At 41.8% G+C, this 13,528-nt stretch overlaps 1 protein-coding gene across 1 annotated transcript; it reads right to left on the bottom strand.

Annotated features, from left to right (window-relative positions):
• Positions 1 to 7,958: 7,958 nt before the first annotated feature.
• LOC109955948 (protein unc-119 homolog B-like) lies at positions 7,959 to 13,032 on the bottom strand. Its single transcript, XM_020592623.1, has 5 exons — positions 12,636 to 13,032; positions 11,667 to 11,780; positions 11,335 to 11,434; positions 10,949 to 11,121; positions 7,959 to 9,248 (listed from the first exon to the last, which is right to left on the bottom strand). The coding sequence occupies exons 1-5, from the start codon at positions 12,982 to 12,984 to the stop codon at positions 9,136 to 9,138; spliced, it is 849 nt and encodes a 282-aa protein (XP_020448279.1). The 5' UTR covers positions 12,985 to 13,032; the 3' UTR covers positions 7,959 to 9,135.
• Positions 13,033 to 13,528: the final 496 nt, after the last annotated feature.

Raw genomic sequence — 13,528 nt, 5'->3', positions numbered from 1 at the left:
ACACCCGCAGACGCTCAGAGCCAGGCTCCGCCTCTACCTCGTTTTCCCGTAGCCTACCCCAGCCTCGGCCCTCCCTCCTTCCTGCACGCTGCCTGCCTTTATTCATGCTGCCACTGGCGCTCTCTCTGTAGTGTTTCCCCGCCGCTCATGTCATTGGCTGATCACAACAGCGTGGCCCATTACTGTAAAGCGCTTTGAGTGGTCGCTATAAAACACCGCAGCAGCAGCATCATAATAAAAATATATCCAAACATAAGCTCAAATAACAAAATTAGAAGCCATACATAAAATCATTACAGGAATGAGAAAGTCATTCGCAGCAAGACATGATTTTAATCGTTGACTAATAACTCCACACTCACTGCTAACTGCTCCACATCAATGAAAATGTATTAGCTGCTTTTGAAGTGTTAATAATAGGGGAAAAGATGTCTTCCTGTAGCCCAGGTGAGGCCTCAGGTGAGATCGGTAACCAGGATACTTGTTCTCAACCCACTTAGCCACACACTGGATTACATAAAGCAGCACCTGTACACTATTAAGTCATTGCTGTAGTGTCAGATGACATAGAGGTCAGTGAGGTCATGCTTTCTGAAAGGGCCTAGTGAAAGTGTATGTTATGTTATGTTATGTTATGTTATGTTATGTTATGTTATGTTAAGATGAAATGTAATTGGATGTTTTCTTATATACTGTAATGTGATTAAATGTGATGTGATCTCATAGGTAATATATAGATAATAAGTCAGTATTAGCTATTATTAGTACATACCTTATGTAATTAAATGTAATTATGATGTAATTGGCTCTTACATAATCCAGTGCTATGCAGTGTTATCTTATACTATCTGGATTAATGTAATATGATATCATTCTTATATGATGTAAGGTGAAGCAGTGTCATATGATGTGATCCTATGGTCTGATGTCATAGTAGGCCTATGTGATAGCATGTGTATGCATTGCCTCTGCTCAGTCCAGCCCACACTGCATTGCTGACCAGATCCATGTAGTCATTTCCACCATGACTATCATCATTACCCTTTCTGTACACTCACCAAGTCTTTCAAAACCTCATGCAACCACACTGTTTGAGGTCCTCCACATCCAACCGTTCCTGCCTGGGCCAACCGTCACCCCACCTGTTTCTGCTGTCTAGTTCTCATCCTAGTCCATCAAATCCAAAGCAGCTGTGATCACCACTCTACATCATTCACTGAGTTCTTACCTAGTCACTGTTCAACCCTGATCTAAACCTGACCTTATCCACTCACCTCATTCTCTCTCTCTCTCTCTTTCTCCACCCATGTGACAGGACATCCCAACTGGCTAAGTGATAGATGAGCAGCATTACCTCTATGTCAGCCACTCTTTCAGCCTGGGCAAGCCTGGTCAGCTGAGCAGTTTCATTACAGCTCTGACCACCATGAAACAAGTCAGGTGCTCACAAAGGTATGTACTCTATAATGCACCTAACTCATCAGATTGTGACCTAGATTCACAAGAACCACAAGTTTACAGCACAGTCATAAAACGGTTCAAGCAGTGAATTAATGTAATTTTCTGTAGATTTGTACTGTATTGTGTAGTCTGATTAAAGCAGCCCACAATTCAAAACATCCTCCTGTCTGTTTGTGTGAATCAAACTGAAATGAGCCCATAACCAAGTGGCTCTGCACCTGACTAGAGGTTTTTCAGCAGTGATGAGTTAACATTCCTGGCAGCACATAATGATCTGTGCATGTGCTCGTGTGGAGATGGGCCACAGGGTGTTTGTGTGTGAGTGCGGCAGTGTGGGAAGTCAGTGGGGGGAGGCAGGTCAGGGGGAGGGTGTGACTCTGGCCTGGTGGACCATGGCAAGAGAACAGTATGTAGGACAGGCCTGCGCATTAGCTAACCTATCCTGGCGTGAGCCATGGTTGGGCGTGCTAAACTTCTGCATGCATGATCAATGGCACTGAATAAAAAAGAGAGGAGAAAGACAGTGCATGGGGGAGGGGAAGGAACAAGTTAGAGCATTGTGAAAAGGTCCTGGTAGAATAAAGCAACAACTCTTGACGTTACTTCAGATTATGATACTAAAGTAAGTACATTTTTGCAAGTGATTGTTATTTAAACCTGCAAATACAAAATGAGTGAGGGGGCAGAGACGTTTTCCTTTTTGAGAAACTTTGAGTAATTTGTTTTATGAGGCTTAAGCAACAGTTTTTCATATTTTTCAATTTGGTGAAGTATGTGTGAAAGCAACACAGTTGTGTGGGTGAGTTGGTCAATGAGTGAGAGAGATTATCAGTACGCCCACGTTACACTTTTTACATCTGCTCTCTCTCTCTCCCTATGTCTTGGTGTTACTCTGCCACCTTAACATACTGCTATAATTAATCCAGTCCAGGTCTGCACTGCTTTTGTTTCCTTAACCACAGCTGACCTAGGGTGGGAGCCTATTGTCTGTGAACGACCTTTGACCTGTCCGGGTCTGGGACCTGCTCTCCAGCACGCTCAAGGCAGTGTGAAAGAGACCTGAGAAGTGGACACTGAGAAAAAGAGTTAGAAAGGCAACTACTGATCATCTTACAAGCTAGTAGCTCTGTCAGCCAGATGCTTCAGTAGCAGCAGTATTTAGAGCCAGAAGCCATAATTTGCATGTGATGCAAAATGTAAACAAACAATAGTTCCAGGAAGGACCTCACTGAATTAAATGTAGTGAATGGACAATGAAAAAGAATAAAAATGGAATGTTTGTTGATGGATAAAAGACAAAGAGAACAAGCAAAAAAGTCTTTTAAAGCGGAAGCCAGGAGGCCATTTTAAAGTGCTCCATTTGCTGTGGGTGTTCTTTCCACCTGGCAGGTGGCGAGCCAAAGAAATCATTACATGAGAGAGGAGAAGGGAGGAAACGAGCACACCTGTGGTTGATCCAGGAGCCCCACCTCCGTTCTCCGATCTCAGTCCCTCCATCCCTCAGGGGAAGGTGTGGCAAATGGGACAGAGACAAAGGGAGGAGAGAAAGGGAGAGGAAGGAAGAGATTGCAGGGGAGATTTATAGGCCTCTTCAACATTTAAGTGGGGGTTGAGTTAACCTTTTATTAATCATACAGTATGCACACAAAACAAACTGGACTGGGAGGCTGCTGGGAGGCTCTGAGAGGCTTCCAATGGCGGCTGTGGGCTTCCTGCAAGCACACAAGCAGACCACAGCCTATTTACTAAGATCACACAGGACTATTTCTGTCTCTAGGTTGTATTAGTGTACGCGGCAGCAGTGGCGATCTATACTGTAGAAACTGTTAGGCAGGTGATGACAGGGAGACACAGAAGCCGCACAATGGCTGTTGGTTACAAATCAGCAGAGACCTAACACTTAAAAACAGATTGTCAATGCTGCTCTTGCCACTGTGGAAACTGACATGGAAATCACAGTTTGTTAAAGGGCTGTCAATCCATCGCTGTTGTACTAAGTACATTATTAACTCCCAATTAAATAATAATCAGTCCTGTCTTGTTGCATCTACAGAGGTTTTCTTGGCATGATATTAAATTACAGCGTCCATTCAGTTCAAAATGAGATGTTTATTCAAAAGTGTGACATCCTTAATGGCTCAAAATTGCTTATATGTGGTCTGTTTTCTCAACACGCACTTGAACGAGCTTTTTATTTTTATTTACTTACATCAACCTCTATGTTTGAACCTTCACATCTGCCCTAACCTCTGTCAGGGCCGAACTGGTGTTACAACGCAGCTGCTGGAAATGACATAATGACACATAGAGATTAAGTCACGACCATCTCTGAGACCATCATCATGCTGACCTAAAAAATGACTGTGCAGTGACTCATCATGCATTTGTCGGAAGACGTGCTATGGGTGATGTAGTGTTAACTCCTGATGGCTCTCACGCCAGGGCCTTGGTGCAGGATGAAAGTAACGAAAAGGAGAGCAAGACAGAGAAAGAAGTATATCTCTAAAGGTAAAAGAGGCAGAGAGAGAGTGGATGGAAAGAGGTCCAAGAGAGAGAGTTGTGTTGGTGGCCAGAAATCCATATGACCTCGCACCAAAGTACCTCGCAGACAGACACAAGTACAAGTGGAGTTGCAGTGCGTCTCTGTATCCCTTTTAATCCTTTTTCCACTCCCCCCTCCATTTCTTTTCACAGGGCCTATCAACGCCATTCCTAGCTGCTATTTATAGGAGACCACTGTGCCCCCTGTCCACCTGCCTGTGTAGATCTGTGTGAATGTGTGTTGAGGAAGAACCTCAAGAGACCAGTGTTTCTCACTCCTAATCTCCATGTGATGTGATTCACTGAACAGGATATATGGGAAAGCTAGTTACAAAGATAGGTGCATGTGTTGTGTAGTAGAAAGGATGAATGAGGCTGATTTATCCCACCTGTCCAGTTGTTTCCGGTGCATGTGTGGCGATCCACAAATGACTGGTCAAATGTATTCCACGAAGGCCTGGAAGCACACAAATCATCCCTGGAAAGTATGTTTATTCCTGTGGATGTGTCTGTGCATGTGGATGCTAATTGTGCAAACTAAAACCAGACATACTGAGATTCCTATTATACCAACACACAGTTCAGTCCAATACAGTGTGCACGCCACACAGCCTGATGGGAGGATGTGATTGCCGATTTATGAGTTCAGCGTTAAATTGCACCCAGCTCTGTGGTCTAGTCAGCAACTGACACACTAGGTCTTCACAACATTATTATTAGTAGTAATTTTTACATATTTTAAAGTGATAGCTCACTCTTTGGGGAAAAGTGAGTAAACTGCCTTTTAATTGTCTGCAGGCAGTTTGAAGCTTTTCATGAGTGAGACAGAAAAAGAAGTGTGTGAGCTTTGCTTAGCTTAGCTTTGTTGCTAAATGTCCATGCTATTAAGTATGAAAGTAATAAAATACCTTTAAACTTTCCCAAAGGTAGTAAACTAATTCTACTTCTCTGTCATTTTTAATGTGTATGTTTATAATGTCACCATTGATGCTGCATTTTATAATATTTTTATATAAACAGTGTATCATATGAACAAGTCTAAAGCGAAAGGAGTTGTTGATAGTGACGAACACACGATTAATTTTCATCCAGCTTCACAGTTCCCTTCAGCTCTATAACAGTAGTTTTAGTGCTCCTTGGCATTGATTCTATAAGTCTCTGAATGCTACTGGAGGGATGAACACCATTGTTCCAAAAGATATTCCCTCACTGGGTTTTTGGTGATGGTGATGCTGTCTAACGTGTCACTCCAAAATGTCTTATAGGTGTTCAACTGGGCTGACGTGGTGACTGTGACGGTCATAGCATATGAGTCACATCATTTCCATACTCATCAACCAGCCAGTGACCCCTCATGCCCATGGGGCACCGTCATCCTGGAAGAGACCACTCATTTATGGGCGGAGACAGGGGGTGGCCAAGGGTGGCGCTAGCCACTCCCTACCCATACCCTGGTGCCAGCCCTGCCAGAATCAAAATGTGATGCTTGTCAATATTAATGAATGAAAAAGAAAAAGGGATGACAAAATGATGACTTAAGTACAACTAACATTTTACTGGGGGTTTATAATTGATATTGGTCAAATTTGTTTTATTTTATATCATTTGCATTAATTTCTCTGATTGTGTTGCTGAGGAGTACCTCACCTCAGCAGGGACACAGCAGTGATGTCCTGTCTGGCAACAAAGAAGGATCTCAGCCAAAGTTAACTAAACAAAGCACTGTGTGTGTCTCATGTTTACACAAAATAAACAACTTGATTCTTAATAATGTTGGGTTTAGTATTTCATGGAACTAGGGGTTTACTTTCTACATGGATTTCAGATGTGCCACCCTTCTCTAACCATACATTCACATTGATCTGGCAAAAACCCAACTCCTTGCTGTTTTAGCTGCATTGGTCAGGGCGTGAGGAGTTGCAGAAGGAGTGATGTAGGCGTGTACAATAGGCCACGTTATGACAGGTTGACATGAGTGGCTTCATTCATGTTCCCAGCCTGGGAATTTCCATTGTATTTATGTTAGCCATGCTGCTAATGTAACCTACTCTACCTTAGCAGCAATTCTACCACCAGTGTGCCGGCATTTATAGATGCTTCTTAACATCCAGTACTTACAAAAATGCATGGTGTGTCATTATGGACCATTAATTGTGGCCCAAATTCGACAGTGAATAGCAGTGAATGTTCATGCTAACAAGAAAAATAAGTCTTCTTCCTGTGGGTGTACACGTCCTGATTGCCCCCTCGTACATGACTGGTCAATGCAGGGCCTTTGCCGGATGATGTCACCATCCAGTGCGGTGAGAGTTGAACTAGATGGGGCTTTTTCGCTGCATAGGGTTGCATCATGTTGCCAGAACCCCTATGGTGCTGGTGCTGGCTGCGGTGAATGCAACCCCCCATAGAAATGAATGGTAGAGGGCTGCGTTTTTTTCACACCTTTGAAACTCAGTCTGAACACGGCCTGAGTCTGTGCCCCAGCCTGGCCAACCCCAAGGTCCGTCCCTGCACTCATTTATTCAGGTTTTTCCTTTAATTTGTCACCTGTCTGTTTCTCAGGCATTGTTGCAGACCAGGAACATAGGTAAAAGGAGAATGAATATCTGACTCACAATTGCCTGGTGGACTCCAAATGAATGCTAACATTATTCCATGTCTGCTGGAGTTGTAAACAGGCAACTGTTTACTAACATGCTTGGAAGTTCTGACATTTTTTAAGATGCAAATATGTCAGTGTTCTGTTTTCAGCTTAGTTCTGTTACCACCGTTATTGCTGTAAAAAAAAAAAAAAAAAAAGAACCTTCTGACCCCTTTTGCCACAGCTGCAAAAACAAAGATTCCCAATAACATTTTGCGATTATTGGAGTCTTCTGGGCAACCGCTTCACAGTGGTATCTATCTGATGTAACCTTGTAAAATATCTTAATCAATAAATCAAAGCTCTGCTTTAATAGGATGTAAAGGAAGAAGAAAGTGAAAATTACTAATACTATCTGACAACTACATCATGCAACTAAATGTAATAGCAAGAACACCAGGGAGACAGAGCTACAAAGAATAAGTAAGTAAAAGTACTCTTATACATTTCAGAGTACTGTACACTATATTTCTGAGTATCTGTGTGTAGCTGTGCAGTGACAGAGTGAGGGGAGGAGAGAGCAGAGGGGGGTCCATTATGGGTCTTTGTGTGGCTCAGATTGTCCTCTTCCCTGGGAAAGTGGAAACTCAACACTCCTCTCCAAAGGTCTGGTTACCAGGTGAGAGAGAAGGAAAGAAAAGAGAAAAATACAGAGGGAGAGCGAAGGAAGGAGAGCTGCATAGGTGTGGAGAGAGAAACAGAAAAAGAGACACGGAAAAGAAGAGAACATAATGTTTTGGGCATGAGAGCTGGAAACTGAGAGAGATCAAGCGATGAACACAGAGATAGGAGGAAACAGTGCCTGAGAAAGAATAAACAGAGAGAGGCTCAGATTGTGGTTTAAATCCCACAAGGCTCCATAAATGTATGATCAAAGTGTAGCAATCCTGAACAAATTTCAAAATGTAATGCATGCTGTGATAGCTCATTACATATGACCTGTAGACAAAGAAACAGTGGGAATTGAAGTGATATTATGTGTAAATGCCCCTGAAGTGAAACCACAGACTATAAAGGGATCAGGTTGTGACATCATCAAGTAATTCAACCAGTTTTAAGTAAATACAAGACATGAAAGTTAAAACGTCCCAGGAAACCATCATGGCTGTGAGCTTTTCCTCTATCAAACTCGAAACTAAACCAGTCAGCAGCACCTTTTTTTAAAAACTTAGTTATAATAAAACTCCTCCTAGTGGCTGATTTTAGGACTTTTTGTCCTCGCACCAAAATCAACTCAAACTCCTTCAGCTTTTCTCACCCCCAGAAATCAAACACACATCTTGTATCTGAAAACATACATTTATTTTCATCACTTTGTACAAACTATTCATATATATATATTTATGTATGTGTGTATTTACAAACACCGCTTTTAACCCTGAACACTTGCAAAGTACAAAGAGGAGGTTCTAGCTAGAAGAAAGATGAGTCAATTTCCATACATCATCCAATTTGTTTTAAGATGCGTGGAATTAAGGGAATGATTCAAAATGACAATAAATTAAACTAAGATGGGAAAGAAAACATTTGATGTGACTTTAAGGAAGCCCAGTCTTTCCCTTTTTGCTTGTATAATCACATGCATTTACTTTTCTGCTGTTGTTCATCATATTTATTTTGTTGTAGTCTAAGGTTAAAATGAAGCTGTAGTTAACTGTTTACTGACCTATTTCCATGTTGCTACCAACCAGAGAAAACTGCAGAACAAAAATAAATGGTAGTACCTCAGAGATCTTTCTTCAAACACATATACACATCAAAACTGCTATTTTGATGTGTATATGTGTGTGTGAAAGCAAGAGATGAAAGGGAGACAAGAAGGGGAACCACAAGAGTGACCAAGTGTGTTTGACAGGAGTGTTTTTGTGGATGGTTCCCCTCTTTCGCCCCCAATATTGTCTGGAGTGGATTATGGAGGCGGAAGCTCTGAGAACAGCTGCTTCTGACAAACACTCTGTAAACACTATGTGTTTTGGGATTGCGTGTGCGTATGTGTGTTGGCTGGGTAGTAGGACACTTTTAAAAGTGCTAAGAGGAGACTAACTATCTAATAATCGTTTGGTCTGTTTGAGACATATGGCCACTAAAGGGATGAGTCCTCTTTTGGTTCTGATCTGTATCATAGTTAAAAACAGATAAACTAACCGATTTTGAAATTCTTTCTAATGGAAGCTTCCTGCTTGTATGTCAGTGCAGAGACTGATAAATATAAATGTGAGCGCTTGTGTGTGCCTGCATGTTTGGGTGTAGGTGTGTGTGTTTCCTGTAGGGGTGGAACAGTTTGAGAATCCAACCCATTCGGTTCACCAGTCATGGTTCAGGGCAGTTGTTCGGTTCATTTGAAATAGGTTGAGGTGTAGGCAGGAAAATGTTGAGCGATTTAAACAGCTGTGTCTGAAGACCGAAAATCGTCACCCCAAAACCGTGCTATGAACCGAAGCCTGAATTTTGCGAACCGTTCCACCCCTAGTTTGCACGCTAGCAGACAGATATCACTGTCCTCCATTATAGGCGTAGTCTGCCTTGTTGTGCATGACCAGTCTGTTCTCCACAAAATAGAAGCTGTCTGATCGGGTCTGGTAAGGCCACTCCACCATCTGACAGACTGCAGACAGACAGCATATGCGTCAGTGATCACAACAAAGGCTCTTATAATAGCAACTAGAAGCAAGTGGATAAAACCTAAAGAGCTTGAAATTATTGGGGCGGTGTTACTGATTTAGCACTTGAAATGTCCAAATGCCTAGGTGGCTCTGTGTGGTCAACACTGCAAACAAGTGGTGCTAATGTCCCTCAATATCTCAACGCAAGCTGCAGTACTGGATAGTTAATGAGGAATATAATACATAAACAGATATTAGTACGATTATACGTAGATGTCCTCACAAAACATGAATTGTGTTATAGAAACTTTTTGTGTAAAAGAATGTTTTTCAAGTCTACTCACATGTACATTATCTACACTGAGAGAGTTATTGGTTGCTGTAATAACTCTGCTTTCCATATTGTTTTGGCTATGAAACGATCCCTTCCTAACCCCAACTACACTGTAAAGCAAAAAGGGAGAACACAGTCCTTGCTCCATGCACAAATACTTTCCAAAGTTGAACCAAACATAATATATAGCTTCAGCGGAAGACAAATCAAGTGAGTATCCTCCAGTTTAGATATTTTAGTATGAAAGTCTGTCTTTGTGGCAAAAGGAAAGGGGCGGCTATGGCTCAGGAGATAAAGCAGTCGTGTCCTAACTGAAAGGTCGGTGGTTCAATTTCCGTTCTTGAAGTGTCCTTTGGCAAGACACTGAACCCCAAATTGTCCGTGATGGCAAAAGCAGCTGTCTTGCAAGGACAGTGCCAGCATCAGTATGTGAGTGAACTGGGGCTGTAGATGGCTGCCTCGGTTTTGTATTGGAGACAGATTCCTTGTGTGTGTAACATACTTGGCCAATAAAATAAAGTGATTAAATACAGTGATTAACAATTGCATGCAGGTTTGATGCTGTCACACAACACTGGCAATAAATCTGGATGGACTACTGGGAGGATGATACCTGTGTGATTTGACTAACTCAGACTGCTGGTGCCTTATATTAGCTTAATGTTAGAATGCATTTTTACCAGAATAAAGACTGTTTTGTTTCTTCCCTCTTTTTTGTAGTGCAGTCACATTAGGAGGGGATAGTTTCATGGTCATGAGGAATCAAAATTGTCAAAAAAATATAGTAGAAAACCTCTGAACCTATCCTTTAAGCCTTTATATTATCCATCCAATTATTCATTATCTATACTGCTTATTCCTGAATAGGGTTGCTGGGAGCTGGAGCCAATCCCAGCTGACATTGGGCGAGAGGCGGGGTACACCCTGGACAGGTCACCAGTCTATCACACACATTCACTCCTACAGGCAATTTAGAGTCACCAATCAACCTAAGCTGCACATCTGTGGGAAGACATGTTCTCCCTGCGCCTGTGTGGCACAGGGAGGCAACAGCGCTAACCAATGCGCCGCTGTGCCGCCCCTTTATATTTGTGTCAGGGAAATCACTTTGTCTCAGTAATCTGTAAACATACAGACAAGCACACAGATAACACCATGACTATATTCTAACCCACAAGACTTGCTATAAATTAACCTAATAATTACAGTATACGGACTCAAAAATCCCATTTAAGGAAATATTATTTGTAAATTCAGTTTTCATCTAGATATTCAACATTTTATAAAAGGTGATAAAATGTCTTCCATGGTGCAATGAGTCATTTTCTAACGTATAGTATGCTTTGATATAATTCTAACAGGACTCACCCAGGCTCTCAGACAGCTGGGGGAACTCGTAGATGTGCTCACAGGTGTTACGGCTGTTTGGGATACAGAAGCCAAAGTCGAAGTCAAAGCTCTTGAGCAGGTGATCCCGGAAGTAGTGCCTCTCAATCATGCGGAAATTGTTTAGAGGCCTGTTTCCAACTGTGAATTCCACCCTGATCCGATAACAGGGAAAGAAGGGAGCTGTTATAACAGCAGAGCTGCTCTTTTGTATTTATAATGTTATTATAATCACTGCACAGGCAAAAACTGTCTATGAGTGTGTGTGTCCAATAGAAGAGAATGCAGTAATTGTTTTCATTGTTTATGCATGGAACAGGTGAGTGTGTTTTTCCTAGGTGTGTGATAGTGACGTATGAGTCACTCACGTGGCTCCCACAGTCCTCAGTCGCAGGAAGGCTGGTGTGAACTGGTAGCGTACAAATCGACCCGCGCTGGCATCTGCCTCTCGGGTCTCCTCATCATCCTCTGATGAGCACAGGGCTGAGTCATTTTACATCATTCACATAGGTGACTATTTTTGACCAGAATAACAAGTATCAGAACCTGATAACCTGCTTAGAGACATTCATTTGAAGTTAATGGCAAGAACAAGTTGCCAGCAGTGTAAGTACATTCATTTAATAGTGCTCAAGAATCAAAGGATTACAGAGCAGACACTAAAATAGAACAATTCAAGGAGTGAGTTAATACACAGTACCTGTATGTGGTGGTTTGGCAATTTCAAACAAGACAGTGCCAGTCTCTAGGTCTCTTATCTTAAAGCGCACAAAGTCAATGTTATAAACATTGTCCTCAGGTTTACAGAGGTACCCTGCAACAATGACAGACAGAAGACAGAAGTTCTAAGCACTGACATGACCTGGTAAGTCACTGACTTATGCACACTGTTAAAGCACAAACCAGCAAAGCACAAACATTTAAATATAAACAAAGGTCGCTCAGTGCTTGACTTTCCTAATGCAGACGTGCAACTTTACATACATACAAATTCTGCACATACTGTATGCACCATAATCATAAAAAGACAAAAAATGTAACTGGATCCACTGTGTCCTTGCAGAGTTATACAGGAAAAGAGACATATTAAGTTAACAAGAATACACTATGTGAAAAGACTTCAACATTTAATGGTGTCATAAACAGTGCCCTTCGTTCACACAAGGTTAATTATGTAATACATTTAGTTTCTCTTTAGTTTTATTTCCCTTATGTTGACTCAGAAGCTGTAAATATATCTACTATGTTGTCATTATTATTATTAGTTTAATTAACAAGATTTATCCTGATACATTTTGGTTGTGATGTCAGAGTAGTACCTTACTCTGTGAGGACGTGTTTTGGAGTTTGCAGTCATAATATAATATTAGTTCGGTTACAGTAACACAGCCGATAACATTTACCATCACAATGCATCCTGTCATTTGTCTGTGATGTCAGATTGCTCTCATACAATTATAACAAACACAATACTATATTTACATTAACATTAGCCAAATATGCCAGTACCACCGGACGTCGTGTGCTCTAATTATATGTCATATGCAAATTTAACTTAATGTTTTGTGTAGGTCGTAGAGACTTGATCACATTATCATATGATACTTAACACAGTATAGGTAGCACATCTGTGGATGCACGTCAATGGACAACAGTGAGAGACTCAAACCTCGCGTAGCCACCCGCAGTCCTAGCACATCCTCCGGGGTGATGTGTCCATTCTGTGTCCGCAGGTCTTCCTCCGTGACGGGCTTGTTGTCCACCTGGCTCATCCGGGACTTGAGCCTCTTCAGAACACCTCCGACGGGCTTGCGGTCCCGCGGAGGAGCCGCAGTGCTGTGCCCGCTGCCGGAGACATTTTCAGTAACCGGCGCGTCGCTGCGGGCTTTGGCTCCGCTCATCTTTGACTCTCTTCGGCTGTATGAATACCAAATACCAAAATTATTAGATGGTGTCGTAGATGTCGAGTGTCGACAGAACTGGCGAAGGACGTCAAGCTCTTGTTTTTGAAGGCACATGCTGTACAGTTGCCATAACAACCCTTCCAGCGAGCCAGAGGGGGGAGTGGACGAGTTCATAGAAATGTCCACCAGGGGGCGATATAGGCACCTCCTTACAGTCAGTATTCACATTCTGTTTTTACTTGGGTAAAAGTAGTGGGGCTAGTACCATATTTTCTCTTAAAGGTCCTCCCATCAAAATCCTGCTCAAATAAAAACACAAAACGATCACTAAAATGTACTTAAAGAATCAAAAGGCTACTCATTATGCAGCAAATTGCACAATTATCTAATTCCTTAAGTAAAGCAGTAGGCTACCTTATATTTGAACTTAAGCACAACAATGAGTCAGAAAGTCATCATTCTTTGTTGATTTTGATAAAATAATGTTTGTGCTTTAGAAGTGCACAATTTTTGCCACATACGCTATGTTGTGTGAGTTTATGAAAAACAAGACAGCTCCAACACAACATACACGTATGTGAATCTAACAAGTCTTATTTATTTGATTTGCTAGATGTCCCAGATCATTTTATGTGTAAGGTGTACTTTGCTCGAATGC

Source organism: Monopterus albus, unplaced genomic scaffold, assembly GCF_001952655.1.
Source record: "Monopterus albus unplaced genomic scaffold, M_albus_1.0 scaffold18.1, whole genome shotgun sequence".
Classification (NCBI taxonomy): domain Eukaryota; kingdom Metazoa; phylum Chordata; class Actinopteri; order Synbranchiformes; family Synbranchidae; genus Monopterus; species Monopterus albus.
The sequence above is the reverse complement of the archived record's forward strand: the minus strand, read 5'-3'. Positions and strand labels throughout refer to the sequence as shown.

What these genes read in the sequence shown, in the direction of transcription:
- LOC109955948 (XM_020592623.1), bottom strand. Translation starts at nt 12,984, where the DNA reads ATGTGCCTTCAAAAACAAGAGCTTGACGTCCTTCGCCAGTTCTGTCGA. An exon ending in ACTGCGGGTGGCTACGCGAG is followed by an intron (nt 11,781 to 12,635) that starts GTTTGAGTCTCT and finishes TCATTGTTGCAG; the next exon opens with GGTACCTCTGTAAACCTGAG. An exon ending in CTGAGGACTGTGGGAGCCAC is followed by an intron (nt 11,122 to 11,334) that starts GTGAGTGACTCA and finishes TTATCGGATCAG; the next exon opens with GGTGGAATTCACAGTTGGAA.